The sequence below is a fragment of the Barbus barbus genome (assembly GCF_936440315.1).
Source record: "Barbus barbus genome assembly, chromosome: 4".
In the NCBI taxonomy this organism is placed as follows: domain Eukaryota; kingdom Metazoa; phylum Chordata; class Actinopteri; order Cypriniformes; family Cyprinidae; genus Barbus; species Barbus barbus.
The window spans coordinates 35,331,457-35,357,589 of NC_136732.1; the positions used below are offsets into that span (position 1 = coordinate 35,331,457).

The 26,133-nt window shown below is 36.4% G+C and overlaps 2 protein-coding genes across 5 annotated transcripts in view; one reads left to right on the plus strand and one right to left on the minus strand.

Moving 5' to 3' along the window:
• The window catches only part of LOC306862922 (parvalbumin-7-like), a 66,295-nt gene extending 63,865 nt beyond the window's left edge, over positions 1–2,430 (minus strand). The window contains exon 1 of the mRNA XM_079406026.1: positions 2,303–2,430. The gene's annotated coding sequence lies outside the window, so the exon portion shown is untranslated. The remainder of the gene's footprint in view (positions 1–2,302) is intronic.
• Positions 2,431–4,769: 2,339 nt separating this feature from the next.
• On the plus strand, positions 4,770–21,824 carry LOC306864973 (interleukin-3 receptor class 2 subunit beta-like). Of its 4 annotated transcripts, none has more exons than XM_079409296.1 (14): positions 4,770–4,876; positions 10,650–10,825; positions 12,105–12,225; positions 12,314–12,483; positions 12,577–12,728; positions 15,233–15,380; positions 15,474–15,588; positions 15,684–15,829; positions 15,939–16,066; positions 16,163–16,334; positions 18,957–19,056; positions 19,237–19,306; positions 19,557–19,654; positions 20,203–21,824. In XM_079409296.1, exons 2-14 carry the CDS (start codon positions 10,711–10,713, stop codon positions 20,603–20,605), a joined length of 1,938 nt encoding a protein of 645 aa, XP_079265422.1. In that variant the 5' UTR covers positions 4,770–4,876; positions 10,650–10,710; the 3' UTR covers positions 20,606–21,824. The 4 variants fall into 4 exon arrangements, with proteins under 4 accessions (XP_079265422.1, XP_079265423.1, XP_079265425.1 ...); XM_079409297.1 differs by having other exon boundaries at positions 19,560–19,654; positions 20,203–21,640; XM_079409299.1 differs by lacking the exon at positions 4,770–4,876 and adding an exon at positions 8,561–8,699.
• Positions 21,825–26,133: the final 4,309 nt, after the last annotated feature.

A 26,133-nucleotide genomic window follows, 5' to 3' on the forward strand; every position in this document is an offset into this window, starting at 1 on the left:
AGGTGTTTTGGAAGGTTTTTTCACTTAGTGCATCACCTAAAATCACCTTGATTTTATTGTAGTGATTATTATTATTTTTAATTCTTTTCTTTTTTGCTGTGATTATTATTTTTAATGACTTTTTCACTTCCTTTTATGTAAAGCACTTTCAGTTACCACTGTACATGAAATGTGTAAAATAATAAACTTGCCTTGCCTTGCCTAATCACCTGAGATTATCTACATATAGTTTGTATGTTGTTATTCCAGCCGTGACATCGCAGAAATAGAAACCTTTTCTAAAACAGAAATGTCACGTCTTGCCGTTGTGGCTAGTTAGGACAACACCTCTGATAAACATGGAAAAGACAACTTTTTTTCTTGTGTTGCAGCATTGCACCGCGTGTAGTTAGGACACAGTGTAAGAGCTGCGTATGACAACAGGAGAGCTTTAAAGAGAACCTATTATGCAAAATCCACTTTTGCATGTTGTTTGGACATATGTGTGTTGGCAGTGTGTGAACACAACCACCCTACAATGATAAAAATCCACCCAACTAATTTTTTAATCCCCATTAACCCAAATCAGTCTCATTAGGCAAGCGGTTTTGATTCTCAAAGCAATTTTCAAGACACTTTGTTTAGGCCCTGCCCACAGCCATTTGCTGACGGTCCTGCATTACTGTAGTTTCTGCCCTCAGCAAGTTGTATTTGTACGCTCTCCTCCATTTTCTCTGCACTCGAGCAGCTGTAACCTTAACAATGTCTCGTACGCAATCCCAGTGTTCTGTGTTTGGATGAACATAACACCGTGTCTACACCAGATGCGTCAGTTGTTGTGTCGAGCCATGCCGCAACTGGTTCTATTGTAATTTGTCACGTCGCACCATGCCGCTTGCATCCAGTGTAGTCTTCATTTTCTCACAACATCTGAGCCACTGAGGACACAGTGGATCACTTTTATTTTTGAATAATGTGCCTCAAAATCTACCTAAATATGTTTATGTCTGCACAAATCATTTCACTCCAGACTGCTTTGTGGATTTCATGTCGTTATAGTGCTTAGCTAACGTTTTAGCATATTTGTGTGAATGTATTATCAAAGTATTTTAAATTATCAGCGCCGCGCTGTATGCTCAGTGGCGCTAGCAAACATGTCCTCCCTGTGCTGTTGTGTCAGTCACATGGCTCAGTCCATTGAACCACACCAATAACAGGTCAGCGCGGCACAAGGTCTGTAAAATTGTGCTGTTTCGTCCAATGCACTTTCGGTGTGTTTGGCTTCCCATATGTATGGGTGAACGCCGCTTCTCTTACTCTCAGTCATGTTGCTTCTACCAATTGTTTATTGCAGTAGATATGCAACCCAGAGACGTATATGCTACGCCCCCTTCTGAAGGGGGGGCGGAATGATCTGTGGGGTATTTTGAGCTGAAACTTCACAGACATATTGTGGGGACACCCAAGACCAATATTACATCTCGTAAAAAGAGGTATAATTGGTGCCTTTTAAAGCACAAAACAAATAGGTAAGAAAAAGGTCCCAAATGTCCTTGAATGAGAACTTTTATCCTAACCAGGAGAATGTGCTAATACTACAATACAGAACTTACAGCCAGATAATCTGCCTCAGCTGGGCTGACAGGAAGTAGACTCACTTCTGAAAGCATTACATCATACAGAAATTGCAACTTCTAAGGAACTTCTTACCACTAAGAGACTGACGGGAAACAACTGCGTGTGTTCGCTTGCATTATAAAGAGGCGTTCCGTTCAAGAATAAGAAACATGAGTTTTCACACAGAACACCTTCATTAGTAATCTGAGGTTAAAATATTAACAGATATGTCAAGGAAAAAACTCTAGGTGGCACTATAGGGGCAAACTTTCATTTACTAATCACACTCGATCAGCTTCAATTCACTTATGATGAGAGGGTCAGGGTTCATCTACAATATCTGGAAAAAGCTGTTACCATTCAAATGAAATGTATCTTTAATATTCACAATGCCCAGTTGCTCTAAGGGCTCTTCTTGTTTGATACTGTCACATAGTTTGATACTGCTGGCATTGTTACCGAAGAGCTTACTTTTATTATTATACACCTCAAGGTATCCTAGAACAACACACTAATTCACGTTACACCACATAAATTGTTGATTTACTTTAAACCCTCGATTTATGTGGTGTAGAATACTAGAGTACAATACTAGTGTGTTGTTTTAGGGTTCAGTCCACAAACAACACAAAATTACTCCAAAAACTGTTCCAGTAAAACACCTAACAGGATGTGAAAGTAATTTTGGTCCACACAACCATCCTACCTGTTCATAATGAGTCACCGTCGTATTTCAGAGTAGCACAACTTGAAATAAACTATATGAAAACAAACTAAAGGTTTAACAGTGGAAAAAGAGGTCCTGATAAAAGTTAAAATAAGGAAGTTCACACTGAAAAAAGACGCAACACTCATCAACAGGAAGTTGTGTTGAGAATTCTAGAGAACTCTTTGAGAAAATCACTCAAGGCTCTGAGGGAGGAAGGTAATCACAGGGCACAGAGTTTAAAAGGAGATCTTGGAAAGAGCGGAGTGAGAGGCCAGTAAGAGACATTTCTACTCTAGGGCACATGACTTCGAGACATTTTCTTCTGAACTGAGTCACGGATTCAAAAATTCTCTGCTGACGTGTAGTGTTAGTAGCTAAATTACTAAAAGACCTTGTGAATGAAAGACAATGGCTTTCTTGTTAAACTGCAATGTGAACTCAAAATACAAAACATACATTCAAACGCTTGCATCCTACACATGCTCAGAGAAGCATGAAGGGGTTTTGATCATTTCATCTGTCTAAAAACAAAACACTCACAAAAGCAACCGAAGCGTAAAGGTGTGAAATTCAACTGAGTCGAACGAACATCAAATTAGAAACGGGAATCCAGATATCAGTCAAGTGTGAATATGTAACTTTCACAAACACGATTCTGAGAAGGTCAAACTTTTCTGCAAATGAATACAATCCATCACAGAATGGAAAAGACTGAATAAAACCCAGATGGATGGCACGTGACGCTAATGCTAACAATAAGCTAATGTGCAGCCAGCCATTTAATACTCATCTTTATTTTACGAAAACTTAGCCCAAACCATAATCTTGTTTTAAAGACATATATAACACAGTAAGTCACAAAACAAAAAGACTGGAAAACTGTGAATGAACAAAACTTAAAAAAGTGGTCAGACAATGGATAATGAACATCCAAAATTCATACACATTCACAAATCAAATACTATTTGTACTAAATATAGCTGATTTAAAACAGTAGGCCAAAAATGCCCACATGGCATCCTGTTTTCATAGATTTTTAAAGTATGGATGCTTGTATGCAAGCCCTATTGAGTATGTATTGAAGCATGGCAGCTGGTTTAAGCTGGTCAAGTGCTGGTCCTAAGCAACTAGCTCCTGCTCAGGACCAGCTTAAACCAGCTTATGACCAACTGAGGACCATCTTAAACCAGCTCTAACTAGCTTCAAAACATACCTAACCAACATATGCTGTTTTTTTCAATCGGGAATATTTCTCCAGTCCTTTTGGCTACATAGTTTGTGACATTCAGTAATGAATTTAACTACAATGCAAGAAAAATAATGGCCGCAGTGCATCCACTGTTCATCCAATGCATACTGCATGCAAAAAAACACCATGGGTTGGCTACAGTCAGATGGTCTTTGGTTGGTTTCATGCAAATTCTGCAGGCCAGGGTTTTTTTTCTGAATCTGCATGGACACAAAATTGTTTAAAAGGTACTGAGTTCATAATAAGAGCACTTTGTGCCCTTAAAAGCAAGTAAACTGTGTGTCCACAAGCAAAACTGTATATTTTGCTTTGTTCTCTTCCTGTCTACACTCATCATTTTCCTGAGAGACAGAAATTCTGATCAAGCCAACACACATTTTCCACTATTTGCCCTGTCTTTTCTGTACAATCGATAACAGAGCTCTGCACAGAGCCAAGGCAAGTGTCATAAGTGTGTTTTTTCAAAGTGAGACAAACCTCTCTCTGAACAGCGAGTACAGTAGCGTAGAGCAGCGTACTGTTTTACTGCATTGTGTGCATACTGTATTCACAGCTACATCAGTGAAGCAACTAACTGCTGTACATAGAAATATGCTGCTCAAGCTCTCTTCTGCTTATGAAATAGAAGCCATCAAAACAAATGCATTTTTTTCTGATAGGAATCAAATATTATAAGACATATTGTCACTCATAACAAGGCTGTGATCTACAGAGGCTCGTTCTGCTCATCTGTAAATAAACAGTTTGCCTTTTCCCCCACACTGCATGTCATATCTTCACACGATCTCTCTTTATCGCTCTTTGTTTTCTTCTTTAATTTTTTTCTTTTTAACATGTGGTCCGACAGACAGTCACGCTCTTGACAAGTACAAGTAAAGGCTGATTGACGTTTGTCAAGTAATCAGAAATCATAGTTCCTAAAATGGTGATGGCATGACAAAAAGGAAAACAATCATTGGACGATGAGCTTCATTTGGTGAGCTATCTATCTGTTTCTGATAGGAATCAAATATTATAAGACATATTGTCACTCATAACAAGGCTGTGATCTACAGAGGCTCGTTCTGCTCATCTGTAAATTAACAGTTTGCCTTTTCCCCCACACTGCATGTCATATCTTCACACGATCTCTCTTTATCTCTCGGTTTTCTTCTTCTTTAATTTTTTTCTTTTTAACATGTGGTCCGACAGACAGTCATGCTCTTGACAAGTACAAGTAAAGGCTGATTGTCGTTTGTCAAGTAATCAGAAATCATAGTTCCTAAAATGGTGATGGCATGACGAAAAGGAAAAGAAAATCATTGGACGATGAGCTTCATTTGGTGAGCTATCTATCTATCTATCTATCTATCTATCTATCTATCTATCTATCTATCTATCTATCTATCTATCTATCTATCTATCTATCTATCTATCTATCTATCTATCTATCTATCTATCTATCTGTCTGTCTGTCTGTCTGTCTGTCTGTCTGTCTGTCTGTCTCTACAATGCTTCCCGCCTTGCAATGTCCACAGAAGGTTTGGAGACTGACAGCATACTTTAACGATGAAAAATTTGATAAATGCAACTGGGGAACACTAAAAATAACTGTTTCTAACAGGGCAATTCTCACAATAATGCTTTGTAAAGGCTTTACTGAAACATGCTGATTAAATGTTGGTTTGTTCATGTAGATGCATGTTTAAGGAAGCTGATATTTGCCATCCAACCTGAGCTTAATAGTTCATGCGAATTATTTTTGTGGCAGAGGTATTAATGTAATTTATGGCCAGTCCCTTGTGGTCAGGAAGCGTCACAGTTTCACATCGCTTTAATGTGATTGAACTTTTAATGCACAGATCAAGCATTCAGCCATCAAAACTGAAGAGAGCATACAAACCAAAGCATATAAAAGCATTCAATGTGAATTTTTATAGCTGAAATTTCATTCATACTTCCTTGATGGAGCTATAATGAAGACAGTTTTGAAGCAGTTGAAATCATGTACTCTGTGGCTGTAGTCTTGCGGTTAGTACATGCATTGAGAAATTGATCTTTGGTGCTTATGTGGGCAATGAGACGTCAAAGCTGGCATGCAATATTTCCTAGTCCTTCTCTGTAATTACTATTTCTTCACCTCTACAGGAGTTAGACAAAATAATATGAACAATATTTAATTATTAAGGTGGTTGATCACCCTTTGCCTTTAATTCGGCTTCCAACCCAAAATAGTTTCCTTTAAATATTCTCCAGTCATCTATCAGAACATCTGCCAGTTGGTTTAGAGACATTGAAGAAGGGAATCTGCTTCTCTCTCTTCTTTGCGAAACTCCCCACAGTGGTTTGATAATACAGTCAGCTATCAATATTCAAGTCAATGGACAGTGCAAATGCTGAAGTTCATCTTGGTGCTGCACAAGTTTTATGATCATGACACCATCTTTTTCGCAGTTTAGCAATGGTATCTGTTATAAAAGTTGTATCAGTTGCAGCTCTTTCATGGATGTTGGTTTTGTCTCTGTGGTCAGTTTTTGTGTATTCACTTCAAGGTGAATATTGAGGTTTGCTGTCAATTTTGCTACAGTAGTTCTGTGTTATTTGGACACAATCCTTCTTATTGCTTTACGGCCCCTATCATTCACCATTCTTCTTTGCTGATGAAGTTTTGCACTTTTTTGTATATGCAGTCTTAATGGGGTCATGAACTGAGAAACCAAAATTCCCTTGATCTTTTGACATATTCTTTCATTCATTGTACTATAAAAACATCTTGTTTCAGAACTCAAAGCTTTCTCATTAGTCTAAAAGCAGCTTATGTGTGACCCTGGACCACAAAAATATTTTTAAATTGAGATTTACATATCATCTGAAAGCTGAATAATAATAAGCTTTCCATTGATGTATGGTTTGTTAGGAAAGGACAATATTTGGTCGAGATACAACTATTTAAAAATCTGGAATCTGAAGGTGCAAAAGATCAAAATATTGAGAAAATCGACTTTAAAGTAGTCCAAATGAAGTTCTTAGCAATGCAAATTACTAATCAAAATTCACAAAGGAAATTCACAAAATATCTTCATGGAACATGATCTATACTTAATATCCTAATGATTTTTGGCATAAAAAAAATCTATAATTTTGACCCATACAATGCATTTTTGGCTATTGCTACAAATATACCCCAGCGACTTAAGACTGGTTTTGTAGTCCAGGGTCACATATGTATTCATATATTCAATATGTAATACGATCCAAACCATGAGTTGTGTGATTTGTTGCACCCCTACTGTCCACAGCCATATCACCCTGCAGCCCAAGACCGGTTGCCCACTGAAGCTAAGCAGGGTTGAGCCTGGTCAGTACCTGGATGGGAGTCCTCTGGTGAAAACTAGGTTGCTGTTGGAAGAGGTGTTAGTGAGGCCAGCAGGGGGTGCTCACCCTGTGGTCTGTGTGGGTCCTAATGCCCCGGTATAGTGACGGGGACACTATACTGTCAAAAAGCACTGTCTTTCGGATGAGATGTTAAACCGAGGTCCTGACTCTCTGTGGTCATTAAAAATCCCATGGCACTTCTCGTAAAGAGTAGGGATGTAACCCCGGTGTCCTGGCCAAATTCCCTCTACTGGCCCTTGCCTTTCATGGCCTCCTAATAATCCCCATACACTTGATTGGCTCTATCACTCTCTCTCCTCTCCACCTGTAGCTGGTGTGTGGTGAGTGCACTGGCGCTGTTGTACTGTGGCTGCCGTCGCATCATCCAAGTGGATGCTGCACACTGGTGGTGGTTGAGGAGAGACCCCCCCACATGATTGTAAAGCGCTTTGGGTGTACAGCAATACACAATAAAGTGCTATATAAATGCATCATTCATTCATTCATTCATACATACATACTGTCTTTATTTGAAGGAAACACACAAAGTTTTTCATCATGCTGATTTGTGAAGTTCAGCTGATGCCTCTTTTATTTGGGCTAGATAAATTCATTTTGGGCTACCAAAATATGAAGAATGTCCGCCCAAAGGGCGGTTCGTTGTTTAGCAGACGAACTGCTAAACATCTCTTATGTTTTGGCCTTAACACTGCTGAACACAGTTTACTGATACACAACCTAGAGAATATAGAGAACAAAAAGATAATTGCAACTTTTAATTATAAGCCAACTTGAGTTTTTTTCACTCTAGCCTATAAAATGTTACCCTATAATGTAATGTTAATAACCCCTATAATAAAGGGTGTTCACATTATTTTGTCCAACCCTAGTATAAACCATGGCATGCTGTGAATTAAAAAAGCCAAAAATACAATCCAGTGTCACAGAATTACCAGCATTGCTAAGCGTTTTGAGTATTTTTGGTTAGCCTTCATTTAGGACTCCAAGTTGCTCAAGTTACCAAGGAATTGCGTGTGGTTAAAGGAAATATGAGAGAAATAGACTGGATGTTCAAACATTCTTCCATCTGCAACTAATCAAAAAGGCGAAAAACTTATTAGATTTGATTTGAATGACTTTGATCACTATGAAATTGAATAGAAGAGCAGAGTATAATTCATGCATGCAAAAACACGCATCATGTACAGACAGAAAGAGGAAGAGAAAGAGATACTTTTCTGACATTTCCAAGATCTCCTGCCTTTTACTGAAAAGCTCTTTTGAGTCTGCATATGTGAGTTCATGGGTGTATTTTAGCATGTGTGTTAGTGAATGTGGGTGCGTCAGTGTCAATTTATGTTGGTGTGAATACATGTGTTGAGGTGTTCTTTCCTGCTTCTGAGAGCTGTGACTTTCCTTGTCCATAATATGGTGCTGTTTATGTGGTAAAGGTGAATACTGTCGTTAAAATGTATTGATCAAGACATCATTGGTCAGTTTTTTTTTTATTTTGGTTCACATTCAGTTAACCTTCTTCCTGTGGTAAGACTGTTTCTGATGGCCAAGCAACTGATGTTTTTACCCAACTGAGAGATAAAAAAAAGGAACTTTTGTCTTTGAGGTAGTTTAAGTAAATGATCTCAAGAGTGCAATTGCACTTCAGTAATGAGAACGCAGCTTAGGAAAGCATACTGATTTGAAGTTGACTGCATCAGACCAAGTTAAACTCACTTTTATCCAAGCACTCATGAATGGAATGTTTACAAGCCTTTCTCGATGACAAAAATACAGGTAAGGACTTTAAAAAAAAAAACTAATATTCATTTAGAAGAGTATGCAACTCTATAATTCACTGATTTCTCAATGCGTTTTTTTTCCAGAGTAGGCTTTAAGCTACCGAAATTATATACAGCCATTTACTGAAGTTAAAAAATATATGGTATGAAATGAGTAAGACTATGAAATACTATAATATGCTGGTGTTTACAGAATTATTATGTTTGCACTAATATATATTGTGATTTAAGTGAGTTAATTAAATAGAATACTAATGTGTGAAAAATATCAAACAATTCAAGGAGAAAAAAAAGGACTTCTGCCTGTGAATACACAAAACCTTTTGAGATTTAAAAAAATTGTGTGTGTGCATTTATATATTATATCTTATATATATATATTCTCTGAGAAATTACAAAATTTAACCTAAAATAATAAAACACTCAATATTAATGCTTTAAGATTTATGCTTTTAATCATAAATATAGCTATATTTAGAGTATTGTGCTTAAAAAAGGAACAAATACAAAAAAAAAGATCAAGATATATTTCCAGAAAACAAGTTACCTTCAAATAAATTGACCATGTTTTTTGGGTTTTTTTTTTTTTGCAACGCAGTGCATGCGCAAGTCAAGACCACCAAGATCTGTTGTAGAAAAAACAGTTTATGTTACCGTAGGAGCAAAAACCTGTTGCTTTTCTGGCCTTTTCATTGAGTTCATTCACCAACATGCACGTGTGTACTTCACCGCAGCTAAATATAGCACACCTCCGGTATGCCGAGCAACCTCTAAATGAAAGCGTAAACTTAAAAACATGAACTAACTTTTACAAACTAAACACAGTTTAAAGTCATTTCTTCCGTCAGGACGTGTTCTGTGTGACCACATCTCTTTCCCCCAACGCCCCTCACCCTCTTTTAAGCTTAGGGAAATCCCTTTCTTTACAGTTTCCTGGCAGTTGCGAGAAACGTAGACGTAGTACTGTACGCCGCACTGTTTTTACGCTACATTGCTCCATTAGTGGTTTACGGGTAGATGGTCAGGTTCACCCCAAACGAGCGGTTTTATGTACAAGTATGAAGATCTACAGCGCTGTTTAAGATGTTCACCTGTTCCTGGAAGTGCTCCATTCATTAAAAGATGGATTTTGAATTCTTCATTGAAAGATGGATTCGGAGGTCACCATGCTTTTGTCAAAAACAGTAAGCAATATAATATATGCAACGTGTCTTGTTTTTTAGATGCTTTGTGACACTTTTAAAATTACTAATACTTTTAAAGTGAAGTGTGTAATGTTAAATCGCTTCTTACTCTAGTTGCAACCAATAATATGAGGTTGAGGCGAAACAATCTGTTTGTCGGACCAATGGTAAACAGGAGGAGCGCTCAGGAAACTTGATAGAAAACTCATTGTTTTTAAAATTTTGTTTGGTGGCACAAAAATTACTTGAGGCACGCTTCACCTTTAAAGTTTGCATCATGCAAAGGCTTTCAGACTTTCAGTGACAAATGTTTTTTTTAATGAGGGGAAAAAGTGTAGACCTATGTGTTTTTGTTAGCATAAACGTGTGAGAAAAAGGAAGTCAGTTTTGTGCTTAAAACCAATGAGAATTCTCAGAAGCATGTCTGTGGTGTGTTTTTAGACCTATGTGTTTGTGTTTGCTTTTATAACAGCATGATGTCTTGTCGCATTTGTTCTCTAAAGTAATAGTTCACCTAAAAATAAAACTCTGACAACACGCACTCATTTGTTTTTTCAATACTGTATCACTTTTTTCCTTCTGTGGAACACAAAATAAGCGAGTTTGAAGAACGGCTCAGCATTTTTTAAAAGTCAGTAAGGTTAACATTCTTCAGACGTGGCCCAAATGACATGACGTTGAGTAAATGATGATATAATCTATATTTGTAGGTGAACTGTTCCTTTAAATTGAGTGGTTCTAACCATCAGAACTGGTTTCAGATATCTTGAAAGTAACCAGAAGAATCACCTGCTATTACAAGCACCAGGCTTCTGATCTTGGATGTCAGCTACAATGTTCTGTACATGGATTCTGCATCTGGTTGGATTCGCTCTGCTGGTCAGGGGGGACATCAGTGATGAAAATTGTCCTCATCATGAAGTCAAGCCTGGGAAAGGTGAGAGATAAAGATAACCCTTTCAGATATTATTGCATTCAATTCTTTTTCATGCAGCCTGTTTAGTTCAGGCCTGTGTCCACCAGATAAACCCTTATCAGCGTGTTCTAATCTTCTTGGGGCCTCCGTTCTGAACTCATACATATAAATTTTATTATCCCAGCCAAAATAAATCCTTATCTTGGACCGGACTAAACGTCAATAGAGATTTTCCTTTGCAGACACTTGTAATTCAGGACGTGGCTTAGATTGGTCAGTATAAAGCAGCTCTGAAGATCTGATTTTAGAAGTTCACTTCTACCTAATCTCGAGAGCCTTGCAGAATCTAATAATAATAATAAAAAAACAGCAATCCAAAACTTACATCACCCAGAGCTTTGTCAGTCTAGTAAGTCACTGGAAGTTCCCGTCTGTGGCCACACATTTCACGTATTCATGCATTGCAATTTTTAATGAGCAATAGTTTTTGGCAAGCTGACATGTCTTGTAATATCACACACTAAACAAAAGCTAAAAATAATAATGACTATTCTTTTTTTTTAACTTAATGTTTAAATTTGAATTTAAATTAAGTGTATTTATTTTTAAAAATGACAAAAAATAAGAACATTAGTTACGGCAAAACTATCAAAAATAATAAATAGTGAAAAACGTTTTTAAGACAGTTACCTAAAATACATTTCATAGTCATAAACACTGCAAATAAAAAACATTTATGGACATTTTATGAGTCTCTTACCTGAAAAAAGAATATCTGTGAAGTGATTTTTAGCATCATTGAGAAACTATTATAATTTGTATTAATATTTTGAATCAGTTTTTATTTTTATATTTTCCATTTTAGTCATTTTGTTGTGTGTTTTTGACATTTTTTTTATGTCTATATAGCTTTTATTAATTTTATTTAATTTTAGTTATAGTACATCACAGTAAGCTAAATTCAAATCAAAAATGTTGCTAGCTGAAATAAAATAAATATATCTTTATTTCAGTTAACATTTATTTCAAGAAACAAAAATGTGTTTATGTTTTTAATTTTAATTTCAGTTTTAGTTAACTGTAATAAGTCTGATCTGTGCCACTATTTAAGCCTGTACTACTAAACTAATTAAGCCTGTATTAAGTATTATTCGCCTGAAAGCAAAAAAAACAAAAACAATTGTTTGGGATGCAGTGGCAATTTAGTGACTCTTATGTTGCAATGTCTATCAAATCTGTGCATCTCAGACATAAACTGATGTCATTACACTTAATACTGACCTTTGAACTCTTGTTTCAGAATCTGCAGTGCTGGATTCCTTGCAGTGCCACAATGACTACATGAGCTATGCACAGTGCACATGGGAGGTCGATCCACGAGAAAACACACATGAATTATACTACTATGACGACAGTATAGAGTAGGTGAAAAAAAGAGACAAACAAACACACAATGAAAGAAATTCTACAATGGGACAATTCTCTCTACAATTCTCTCCCTCTCTGTAGTGACGACACACTTTGCGTCTCAAACACATCCGGTGTGCTTTTATCCAATGGGAAGATCTCTCACATGTGCCGCTATAACTCCGAGAGGTTTACCTTGCATACAGATCACATTCTATACTTCAAAGTACCATGTGTGCACAGAGCCACAACTCTCAGAATTGCTAAGCATGGTGAGTGTGTGTTTTGTGCATGTGCATTTACCTTCTAAAGCATCTTTGGCATGGAAAAGCCTTTCACCGTTCTGCGTGTGTGTGTGATTTCAGGAAAAGTTAGGGCCCCAATTGATTTGACAGAGAGGGTGGCCGATGGCGGAGGTCATCTGCTGTCCTGGAGAAGCCCGTATCCTGTATCCTCAAACATCACAGGAACTCTTGTGTACCAGCTTCAGTATCGCAGATACATGCATGACTGGACTGTAAGTACAAACACACACACACACACACACACTACACTGTCAGAAAAAAAAAATCATCATTGTGCTTTATCTACCCAAAATGCTTATACTTAAATACTAATATGCACCCTTAAGGCCATTGCATACTGAGTCCGAAATTTTTGTATATGTTTTTTCGTTTTTTTTTTCTAATGTGTCATCCTTTCCTATCAAAATGCTTGCTATGGATGCGAAAACGCAGAAAATCGAACCTGATCCAATTTTTTTTATGACGGACGAAAGTTTCGGAGTTTGTGAGGTCGTATTGATTTTTTAACATTTAAAGTTTGGACTCTTAGTGCAAAGAATTAGATAATTTAACAACCTTTAATTCAGTTAAATGTTTCACTTAAATTGTGCTGATTAACATAAAATATATATTTTATAAATAATATTAATATATAAAAAGTAAAATTATACATACAAACACCCACACACTTATTCATCAAAGAATTCTGAAAAACATCATGATTTCCATAGAAATATTCCACCAAATCAGCATATTAGAATAATTTCAGTCATTCATTCAATCAAAATAAAAAAATAAAAAACATTAAGATACTTGCTGACTTTTGAAAGACAATGTACTGTATATATTTATATTCGTAATGAAACAATTGATTTAAATGAGTAAAATGCCAATAGACTCCAAGCCTGAATGGCATTAAGGTTCTGACACACTCAAATATTATCTGATAGGATATCTTGTGGATATCCTGTCTAGAACAATGTCTGTGCAGAAGCAGCTCTGTTTCACTGTAATATCAAACACCACAATCTGCCATTGTAATGACATCATAACCTCAGACTTCACACGATTCCCACCTAAGATAAAGCCTCCACATGAAAGAGTGATGCTAGCGTTCTGAAACTGGAAACAGATCCACTGTCAAGATTTGGATATATTTACATAGGTAAATGCTGAGCGTGTTATGTGTTTATATAGGTTGACAGAGGATCATTTGTTTACCAATGATTGCATGCTTGCACGTGCATGCTCCATGTGTTACTGTTATTTTCTGATACTTAGGATGCATTAAGATACTAAATTACACGAATTGGAAAACAATTACTAGTTTGCAGTATCAAGTAGAATAACAGATTGTTTCTGTAAACTGAATGACACCGGAGGCCTTGCACATATTCAAGGGACTACCTTCTTGTAATATTTATGCACACAAATCATCTTCCGGTGTGATGAATTGACTAAAAGTAACATTGATAGCATGAAAATGTGAAATTGTTTTTTACACAATAAAAAATAAACAAGGTGTAAATATTGAGTAGTAACTTACACTTCTGATGAAATATTGACAACACGCAGTGCCACAGGTTTACTTCCTGAAAGAATCAGTGTATTGAAGGAACCGGTTGAGTGAGTGATTCAATGACTCGCTCACATAGCCAACAGATTTTGTTTGTGAATAAATCAGTGTTTTAAATGAATGATTGAATTACACTCATAAACTAGAGCTACATCAGAAATCGTATAATTCCCTACTATACAGTACGCAAAAAACTTTTTGTAAAGTGTGTCTGAATTCACAGTATTCGCAAAAGAATTTTAAGTACCCAGATAAAAGAAAAAAAAATGTTTGCAACTGTTTATCACTTATTAAATTAAATTGTGTCGTTCATAGGGTCTATTGAACAGAAAAAGTTTATTTTAAAGACTTATTTTTAAAATATGCATTTTTACACTATGTTGTATTAAGTGTTTCCCATCGGATAATCAATAGTTCTACAGGCTTGCAGTCCCACTTGAACACTTGGGCCAAATATAGGAAATACGTCATTTAAGTAGACAAGTGGTCAAGTGCAAAGATCGAAACTGTTGGGACAGGCCAGACTGTGTTCCATTTAGTTTTTTAGGCCCTTCCACAGCTAGCTTCCCTCTGACTCGGATGTATTTCAGTGACTATGTTGCATGGGTGCCATGCAACCCTTGCAATGGGCCAGAATGAAACATCCTGAGCCCTTGATTACTTGGAATCAGCTATGGAGTTGATAATTAGTTTTTTTTTTTTGCTGCATTTTATATGTATATAGGCATGCTGGGGCTGTTATATATATAATGTAAGAAAACATATAGACCTGTTTGAGGTGGGAGTAAATCCAATGCAATCTGCAGTGCCATCACAATTGTGTCGCATTGTGCTATATGGAGCTGTCTGAATTGTACATATGAAGTAGGCTCGCTCCCTCGGTCGAAATCGATGGGCCCTGATGATCTGTCCATATAAAGTTTGAGGATCTGTCCTTATAAAGTTCACACTTTAAAATGGCATATCCTGTTCACACTTTAAAAGTGCATAGGGAAGTTTGCGAGTGTGAGTCTAAAAGCAAAGTAGAATGCAGCCTGGATTAAATATATACTACATACATTCCTAGAGCATAACAGTTGCTAAGTAATTGCTTAGTCAAGAGAAGTACTCAGAGAGCCACACAGAATGAATCTGTTTTCTCATTCTCTTTTACTGGAACAGATTGTGGATAACATCAGTGCTTCTGAGTATATGATTGACAAGGAATCACTGTTGTCTGGTTACCATTATCAAGCCAGAGTGAGGGCGCGAGGTCACATGGGACTCTGGAGTGACTGGAGCCCCCTGGTGTCCTGGAAGATTCACAATGGTATTCATTTTGCTTATATTTTGCTAATAGTCTAAAATAGACAAGAATGTCCTTTTTACACTGCAAATACCTGAAGTTCATGACCTCTCGCAGATGGAGTCTTTAACCTGCAGTGCGTGATAGCGGGAGAAACAACTGTGACGTGTACCTGGCAAATGAAGACAGAACATTATCAGTTTATGTCTTATCATCTCTGGTGCAGTGATAGGTGAGATCTCCATCCATCACAAACTCATGTGACTAAAAACTGATCTAAAGCGTGATGTCACATCCTGTACACTGACAGCTCTTTCTCTCCCTCAGTCGTTGTTGTGAAGATCCTCAGCTGAAGTCGAGAGACGTTGAGCTTTCTGAGTTCATGTGTTCTGTAAATACCCCTGACCCTTACCTGTTAACAGTGGAGCTGAGACCAGTGTACTACTCTAGGACGTTCAGTACTTCAAAACACAGTGAGTTTTTTTTTTTTTTTAAATGTTATTTTTTAGCAGAGTCTTGCATGCCAGTGCTGCCGTCTGGAGTTTGGGAGGAGCACTAACGTTCATTCTTCTTTTCTTCAAGTTAAACTTTCACAACCTGACCAGGTCCATGTGAAGGAAAGCAATGGTGTTTTCAAACTGAATTGGTCTAAACCAGATGTTTCCAGAGATCTTAAGTTCTCCATCCAGCTAAAAATCTCGACCGACAAGGTGCGTTAGTTATCTTTCAGCATCTGTGTTGCGTTTACTAAATGATTCATTGTAGCTGTGACTGATCACATGCATGATTTCACTTTCTCTTTGTAGACCTCAGAAATTTGTACCCTTTCTGCAGAGGAGAGCAATTTTGACACTTCCGTTATGGATCTAGATCCTTCTGAATACAAGGCCCAGATCAGATTACTGCCTAAACCTGATGAGATATATGGCGTTGAGCCATCAGAATGGTCACAACCAGCAGTGTTCACTATTAAGCCAGGTAACGCCTTGATTTCAGATGTGCGCTTCTAATCATATCCTGTTTAAATGTTGATATATTTCAATTTAATTTGAGAGAAATTTGGATAATTTATCAATGCCCAGTTCACAATTGAGATGTGCTTTGGAACATTAATCTCACATTTAAAATGGTGTTTAAATAATTCATTGTTTATTTTGTCCTTGTAATTTAAAGTAGAAATTAATTACTACATCAGTACTTAAGTCAGTTAAAAGAAAAGACAAGAAAATGATTTATTTTGATATATAAATTGGATTTGAGTAGATTGGGCTATTTTTTTTACATTGGTATTACATTGAGATACAATCAGATCCTGTTAAAAAATTGGTGTGTGCATGAAAATTCACCCTGCATGTTTGTCTGGTGACATTTTATAATAAGTTTCCATTAGTTAACATCAGTTGATGCATTAACTAATATTAACTAACAATGAGCAATACATTTGAGTTACACTTTATTTTAAGGTGTCCTTGTTACAGTGTAATTATACATTTAAGCATTGAGTAATATTAATTAACTGCATGTACTTATATGGTTAGGTTTAGGATTAGGGTTTGGCTTGGGGTTACTTGCATGCAATTATGCATAATTTCTTGTTATTTTAATAGTAAGTACATGTGTAACAAACAGTGTTGGGGAAAGTTACTTTTAAAGTAATGCTTTAATGCCAGATGTCGTCTTCTCTTTACATTGACTCTCACACCACACAGACTTTTACACATCACTCCAGACTACAGTTCCCACGATCCATTGCACTGATTCCACACACACAGCTGAAGGCACTGATTACATATACACAGCTGATCGGTGACTTGATCACGGAGATTTGATACAAGTCTCGACACAGTCTTTCGAACCAGTCTGCTTCAATAGAGTAAAACAGGCTTCGGAGCCTCAGTGTCAAATGTCCCATCTCTAGTCTCTAGTATTGTTCTGCGTTTATCACTCACCTAGTCATAGCTGCTTTACTGAGTCTAGTTTCCAGTTCTAGTTAGTCTTGTCATTTTGTGTGCCTTGTTTCCTGTTTTCTGATTCCTGCCTGTGTATCTTGGATTAACCCTTGTCTCGCCGTTCGGACTCTGTTTGTATCTCGTTTGGATTATTGCTCATGTTATTGGACTACCCCTCTTCTCAAGCTCTCTGGATATTGTTCGCCTATCACAGACCCACGCTTGCCCTAGGATTACTCTGTCTTACCTGTGCTATACCTGTTTGCTGATGTTTTGACCCTGCCTGTATTTTTGACCACGTTTTGGAATAAAGCTTGCAAATGGATCTGCACTTCTCACGTCTCGTTCGCCCCATTACAAATGCATTACAATATCACGTTACTTAGTTACTTTTTATGGAAAGTAGTGCGTTACGTTACTTTCGTGTTACTTTTTAAATATGAGCAGGGCTTGATTGTTTGTTTTGAATATAAGAAGTTCTATTTATAGCAAATGTAAAAGCCCATTCACGTCTGTAAAGTAGAACGCAGGAGAAAAAGGTTCAACACTCTTCAGCAATAAAAAAAAAAAAACAATCAAGCACAATTGTTAGTTTATCTAAAGTCATTTTTGCTTATTAGTATGGTTGAACTGCATCAAAGGTCAGCACCAAAGACATAAGTTAATAAAATGGGATTAGATACATTTGTGTTATTAAACATATTTAATTATTGCAGGTTTGCGTCATATTCTGAGTTTGCATTTTACAGTTTTATTCATTTTGATGAATACTAAATCAGTTTTTTGAAAGTGGGATGAATTAATGCACATTCACATTTAAACTAGAACTATGGTAACATCATTTTCACACAGAGCACACAACACCTCTGTACTTCCGATTTCTCCCAACATGGGGACAGGAGACTTGTCAGTCAATAAATGGGAAAAAAGTAACTGCCGTTACTTTTTTGAAAAGATATTTTCTTGTAAATTAAAAAGTAATGTGTTACTTTACTAGTTACTTGAAAAAAGTAATCTGATTGCGTTACTTGTAATGTGTTACCCCCAACACTAGTAACAAAGACACCTTAAAATAAAGTGTTACCTAACTTTGTTACATCTTTGTTAAGGTTAGTTAATAAAAATAAAATTATAAAAAACCGGACGAATACCTTGAAATATATCATCTGATCAATGTCTTGAGGTGTGGCAACCGTAGTATAAGCGGAATAATTGACTTTGGTCCGTTGAATTATTAGAAAAATAATGCACATCATGTTGTATATGGTAATGTATAATAAGGTATTATGAACGTTTTATAACAAATTAACATAGTGTATTAGAAGTATTTTTCATTGTTAGTTCATGGTAACTAATGCAGTTCACTAATGTGAACTGAAATATAAAATGTTAGAAATTTAAAATAAAAAATATCCTATTGTGTCCTGTTGCATGCATTGCATTGCATGCCCTTCTATCTTTTTTGTACGGAAGTAATCAGCTTCATGTGTACATAATTCATCACAAGCTTCTTTTAAAATAACAAAGATGTAAGAAAAAGATCTGGAAATATCTTTGTAAAATGATTTATGCTTAGGACAAAAGTAGTTGATACCCACAGGACAGAACTCAATACGTGATGCATAAGAATTCTTTGTGTGTCTGTTTGTAGTTTCATCACCCATCAGGCCTGTAATCTACATTTTGTCTGCTGTGTTTGTGGCCGGGCTTTTTATCATCACCTTGTACAGCGGCCTACCAGTCTTACACAGGTGAAACCCACTATACACTTACATTCATGCATCCATCCAAAATGGCATACTTTTAATCAATTTATACGTTCTCTGGAAATCAATCTCATCTCATTACACTGGTATTGGTACAGGAATGTCCGTTCATGTTTAGCGGCTTTTGTTTGTGTTTATTTATTCATGCGTGCCATTCTATAATAGAAGGATCAAGATTTGGAAAGGATCGATTCCATCACCCATAAAGAGCAAAGTGCTGGAGGGGATGATGAAGGTGAGTCTTTACTAACTGATCTCAGGACAGTAAATGTTTAAGGTGAATCTGCAGTTGATGCACAATATAACTGATATAGTGTTTTCAATTAGTTTTTTATTTCAATACCTTTGTCAAAAGGTATTCTATTTCACTGTTTCTTTTACACAAAAGCTAAAATGATGGCAAATATGCCTTTTTGGTCTAAGTACAGTCTAGGTTTTATAACTAGTAGACTACATAATTTTTTTTCTATCTTTCTCTCTTTCAGAAGACTCCCGGTGGATGGCCAAATCTCCAAAGTGAGAAAGAGTCAACCTCCATCTGTGTACTTCTGGCTGCAGATAATGTCAGTGTCTGCAAAAGCAAGTAAGCTCTGAATCAAATTACAACATTTTGCAATAAATATATGACTATAAAAATCAATATAAATATCAAATATACCATGCAATGTTATAATATAATATATAAATATAATAGGCTATATCATATAGATTAGCTTTTATTTTTATATTTTGTTTTAGACATCTTTGTGAGATTTATGTGGTTTAAATTTTTATTCTAATTATTTGTTTAACTATTTTATTTCAGCTTTAGTTTTAGTCATTTCAGAACTTCAACAATGTGTATAATATATTTTTATATTTTATTTCATTATTCTTATTTAGATTGTATTTATATTTCAGCAGTATTACTGAAAAGCAATGTATAATAGTTTTAGTTTTGGTTTTAGTTTTAGTTAATAATAGCAACACTTCTCTAAAATGAAGTGAACCGTGTCGCCTAATTCCTCTTTTCTTTTCAAACCCTCAAACTTACTGTAAGACACATTATGGAAGTGAGTTCAGTTTCATGCGTGTGTCTCTTAAATTTCGATGTCTGACAATATTTTCATTTTACACTTAAATTTGTTACAGTGTCTCTTGGGAGCCGCATTTGTCACACAGTGAAGATGCTGTTAAAATGGCACGGTCAAGCGGATCAAACCACTTGCACGCCTATGTGGGGGAAGGCGTGTGCAAAGACAAATCAGGCATGAACTTCAGCGGGCCTTATATTATGTGCTGCGAGGAATCCTGCCTCCTGAACAAACACATGTGCGTGTCGAGAAAGTGTGAGAGTTTTGCTCCAGAAAACGGAGGCTGCGTTGTAACTCCTCCCACCTCCACGCCAGCAACTCAAAACACCGACCCCGTCGACAGCCCAACCGATAACCCTTCAGAAGGACCCCCTGCATACGCCCCCAGCCCAGATCAGGGTTGCATGGTCCTCCCTCATCCATCCGGCTACTTCACGATGCCATGTGTCATCACGGGCTAGTCAGAGCCCGATCACATATTCTGGAACATAACGATCAAAGACTCAATGACTGATAGTTTGGTTTAAAAAAAAGAAGGGCCTACAGAGACGGAGCCAGAGATGGATGTCCAGGGCTAAGCACAGTGAATGGAGTTCAAATCTTTTGCTTTACATAAACTGCCACGTTATAAGCAATGTCTAGTGAAGAATGAATGTTTCACATGCAATGAAAGGGGGTGAAAGATACATTAGAGCTTCAGTAGGACTTATTGAGTTGAAGCTGTTGTGCTGTGACAGTCTCACCAACAGATGACAGTGTTGCTTTAAATGAATGTAAGAATTTTTTTTCTTTCCTCAGTGCAAACTGTGGAAAGCAAACAACGCATTAGTCGAAAATGAATGTTTTTCCACAGCGCCTCACATACTTGCTGCATGCATTGAATGTCCTTTCTTCTTCACAGTTTTTGCACTTAATGCAGCTTGACAGACATTGGCAGCCTCATTCATTAACTGGGTACGCAGGTATTTGTGCACAAAATCTGCTCAGGAATGTTTTCAGCAGAAATCACATTCCATCAGTGGGTTTCAAAAACCGACGGAATCCACAAACACGCAAAACAAATAAATAAATCACATATGTTAAGTAATTTGTTGAGGCAGTTTTAAACTGTATTAGAAAAATATAGACCAGTCTACAAATGTTTAAAATGTTTTGGGAATGGACAAATGAAATTAAATTAAAATCATTTTATTGAGAGGCCGCGTGTACTATAGGCTAATATAAAAAATAGTTTTCTGTGTTTAAACTGGTTTTGAGAATGGTATTGTTTGATTCACACTAATATCATACTGCGCATGCTCTCGAGTGAGAGTCCACGAGAATATGGTTGAATTTGGTTTAAACATGAGCAGCCCCCCCCCCCCCCCCCCCCCCCAAAACAAGGCTTACTTATAGCTGTCTCTGGTTTAGGAGAATGTAATAAAATAGTTTATTTTTTATGAGGGTGTGATTGCAAACTACTCAAGCACATGGTAATAAAGCTTTAGCTGAAACTCAAGAGTGCCTCCTTGTACTCTTCTTCCATCCACATGTAATTTTTTAGTGTCTGTTTATGTGTGTTTATCTCCGTCTCTCAGTGTTTCACATGTGTGTTTTTTGGCATGCTGGAGTTTATGGAGTATGTCTGTATCATCACTTTCACACAGAGCAGATGTGATTTAAACTAATCTACTTCACTGCTGGCCTTGTGTGTGTGTGAATTTGTTTTAAATATACCAACACGAGTCACTAAAGAGTTTCTAACCATTAATTTCATATTTCATCCTCACTAATACGGCTTTGACTGTAACGATAGGACGCAGTTATTGTTTTTCCACAAACATTCCTGTTAAATTCTGATCGTGCTCCTGAACGCAGATACATTCACAAAGACTTTAAGATCCATTGTTCAAGAACGAATGAGAAGAGCAAAACCAAGAGAGAGATACAGAGGCATGAAGGGAGAGGTGGAGTTCTCGGTGGACAACATGTCCTCTTTGCTTTGTTGTAAATAAACAGGAAAGCCTTCAAGGTGTTTGGAAACTATGGCCATACGAGACCATTATGCAATCGTGGGGTCTCCATAGGAGTACTGCAATAATAGTGTCAAATACTTTCAGTGGTTTATAAAAGCTACCTGAAATACAAAATCTTTTTTTTTTTTAGGCCTGGAGGATGTTAAAAGTAAAACAAGAGAAACCCCAGTCAACTTTATTCTTTGCAAATACTGTTTCTCGTGCTTTAAAATAATAATAAGGTCCTCAAATGTATGAATTAACAGAAATCGAAGGGAATTCATTATGAAAACCAAAAAATATAAATGATCCTAAGTACCTATCCAGTTAAATTTGTTCATTCATTAAATTCAAAATGTCTTATTGAGTCAATACATTCTGGTCAGATCATACAGATATATTTATACAAATATTAAATTATCACCACAAGATTTCTTATTATAGACATTCTTGTATTACATTTAACATAAAGCAGGGAGACTATCTTGTAAATACGAAAAAAAATTATTTGGTTTTACATTCAACGAATAAAATCATTGCTGCACATCAAACAGTAATGATGAAAACAACAACAATGACAGTATTAAGTCATAAAATCAAATACAATAATCATAACAGTAACTACATAATGTATACATGCTGCAAAGCATTCTGGGATGCCACAACCCTTTAACAAAATTGTTTCACTTTTCCTAGAATGCACTACTCAAATGTCCCGCATGCTACATAAAATATTATTACCTTTCTCACAATTTTGACCAAAAAAAAAAGAATGCTGGTTTCCTTTTACAATCCAACTTCATTCATTTTAAAATGCATGAATTGAATCAAATCAGCATGACTTTTAATCTGCTTTATTTGTGGTTGAAGCGAAAACTAGCAATTTCTTGACATCTTTTTCCTCTTTTGGAAAATCATAGAAATGCTATCATTGCTTTTGCAAAAGGAGCATAAAAGTTAGTTTTCATTCATCACTATAGAAATTTACAAAACTATGACAACTCGCACTGAGAACCTTGGATACATAAAAGCACCAAAGCAGCCCACTAAACTACACTTCTGCATGATGATGAGAAGAAAATATGCACATGCTTTGCTGCATAGCCAATCAGAGCTATTTACAGATATATTTATATCACACAAAAACAGAACTTTCATATCCTGTTCGCTAAAAATTTCAGAGCTCATGATTCATTTGTGCAAAACATGTTGGATGCACATATGATTCCTGCCACAACTCTCTAAGAAGTGACAAGGTCAAAGGTCGTGATGAAGTTAAACTGTTCTGGTAAGTATTTATTTAAAAGGACAAAAGTGAGGCACATTTATCTTTTAAAAACACTGAACATGATTTTATCCAAAGCAACAACTTGAGATCCTTCCTTAGAAACCAAGGGGGGAAATATTGCCTCTATGTTTGGAATCCTAACACACACTCATACATAATCAACAGGCCTATTGTCCAACAGCTTTCTATAAAAACTACATTTTCAGATAATCTGTTTAGCTCAGTAACCCTGCCCTCTGAGCTGACCTCTGACCTTTAGTGGTCTTCTCATTGAATACCTATTCACTAGTGGGACTGATGTCAACCAGTGAGTTAGAACCAAACTCTCTCTCGAAAGTGTGTGTCACTATGTGTAAAGAAGAAAAAATGACTGTACTTCTAGTAAGTAGAGAGAGAAACTTGGTGTGATTTTAATAAAAAAGTTTCAGTTTATCTTTAGTAGCTTACAGTTTATAACTAAATCTCTTCCTCAGAGTCGTTCCCACGTTTCCCAAGGCTTGCTGACTTACGTCCCAAAGTGAGCAGACATTCAACATTTGAATAAAAAGAAATACTAGCAAATGAAAATTCAGTATTCTTATTCTAATCAATAGATAAAATGTCTTTATTAAATCACGACATGAGGATGAGTAATTAATGACAGAATTTTCATTTTTGGGTGAACTATCCCTTTAAAGCCCAAAAATAATGCTTGTCAAATGTTGCAGTTTTGTGTGTGTGTGGGGGGGGGGGGGGGAGGGGGGGGTTGTTTTTTGTTTGTTTTTTTAATCAAAAATACATTACAAGTTAACAAATTACAAACCTACCAGATCTTTTCACAACATTCCCAGATCATTTTATATTAGTTATAAAGGTCACACTTTATTTTAAGGTCCAACTCTCGCTATTAACAAACCATTAGCTATGACTTTTGCCTCAATAAACATCTAATTTGCTGCTATTAATAGTTAGTAAGGTAGTTGTTAAGTTTAGGTATTGTGTGAATATGGTCATGCAGAATATGTGATTTATAAGTACTTAATAGTTATACTAAAGTGTTACCGTTCATAACGACATATTCACAATTTGCATATTTGCATAACACTTTTCCCAATACATATTTTTTCAAAGCAGCATGTTGAAAATGCATGTTTCAGATGTACAGTATAGGGTCAAGGTTAAATTACTAATAATATAGCAAATATGCGTTGCAAACAACATCTGTTTTAAAACTTTGTACTGCAAAATACTCTATACTTGCAACCAAAATGTAACATTGTGACAATGTTTGTGCTTGCTGATCACACAGAACCTGAATCATAAGTGATGGACAGCAGAATGACAGTTGAGACGCACATCAGGGTAACAGCTGTACAGTCTGTGAGAGCAAATACCGCCAGTCCCAGAAGGTCTGTGGCAGGAGGTTATTTGAGGCTCAGTGTCACACAAATATGCACAGAGATAAACATACAGTACACACACTCTCTCGCTCTCTTTCTCTTTCACACACAAATATCTGCGGAAGAACACACATATTCACACACCCAAACCATGCACAAGCTCACACACAATATATCAGATCTTTATCTGACACACATCGTCTTCCTGTTATCTTATTTAAGGCCTTGTGGCATGTGCTTATGCGTTGTGTATGAAAATATTTGTGCATGCTTGATTAAACGGTTTGAGCTGTGTCTGACTGTACATCCCTGCTGAAAAAAAACAATAGACACCATCACAAAATTTGCAATGGTTTTACTGGTTATAATGGGACTTGTACTGGAAACTGTAATGTGGGTCTCTACTGGTAATTGGTCACCTTCTGTTGGTGGCTTGTTAAAACCAATAAATACTAATGGAATATGTCCCAAAACACACTACAGAAAACCATTTTGAAAGTTGATGGTTTGTAATGTTTGTAATGGTATTTGTAGTGTAAACCATTAGAGTTTTCTGCGATGTTGTTATTTTTTCAGCAGGGATATCTTATTTAAAAGTCTTTCATGCACATTCTCTGAAACCAGTTTAAAAGGGTGATCATTTAAATCTCAAAGTATCTAGTTTGCTTTTTCAACTCTTTTTCTGCTTTGAAAAACAATATGTTTCCTGAGTTCTCACCTCGAATTTAGAGTCTAATTCATTTTTTTAATCGTGCAAATCTTTGACATCCTTCTCCAAAAAGCACATGTGACTGTAAGATATATTTCAAGTCATATGAAACCTCAAACAGACTGAAAGTTACTGAATTTTGTCATTATAATTTAAATATTTTGATCATTTAAATATGTGTTATATAATAAGAGCATATTTTGTACTGTATGCGTTGTGATATAAGTTTTGCTTCACACACACTTTTTCTTAGCTGTTAGCATGATTTTCTTCAATTCCTTTCATCAATTCTTTGAATTTCACACACATTTTTAACATCAACAGGTCTGGGCAGAGCATGACACTATCCAGAACGTGGCCTTACTGCCACTGAGTGAAAAGTGCTGTGGGTTTGTGGACAACCTGTGCACGTCTGTTTATGTGTGTTATGCTAGCAGGCTAATGGAGGCTAAATCATGAAGAGGGAGGGTGCAAACTCTTCTCTCTGTTAGTATACGTGAGATTTATCTGCTCTTAGTGCTTTAACTCTTGCAAACATGGCGCAAGAGTTAAAGCACTTAAAGAAGAGTTAAAGATTTATCTGCTCTTAGTGCTTTAACTCTTGCAAACATTTTTTCCA

Bases quoted from the DNA above. Each gene is read 5' to 3' on its own strand.
- LOC306864973 (XM_079409296.1), top strand. From the start codon at position 10,711: ATGTCAGCTACAATGTTCTGTACATGGATTCTGCATCTGGTTGGATTC. The intron at 10,826-12,104 runs GTGAGAGATAAA...CTCTTGTTTCAG, and splicing joins TGAAGTCAAGCCTGGGAAAG to AATCTGCAGTGCTGGATTCC. The intron at 15,381-15,473 runs GTATTCATTTTG...GACCTCTCGCAG, and splicing joins GTCCTGGAAGATTCACAATG to ATGGAGTCTTTAACCTGCAG.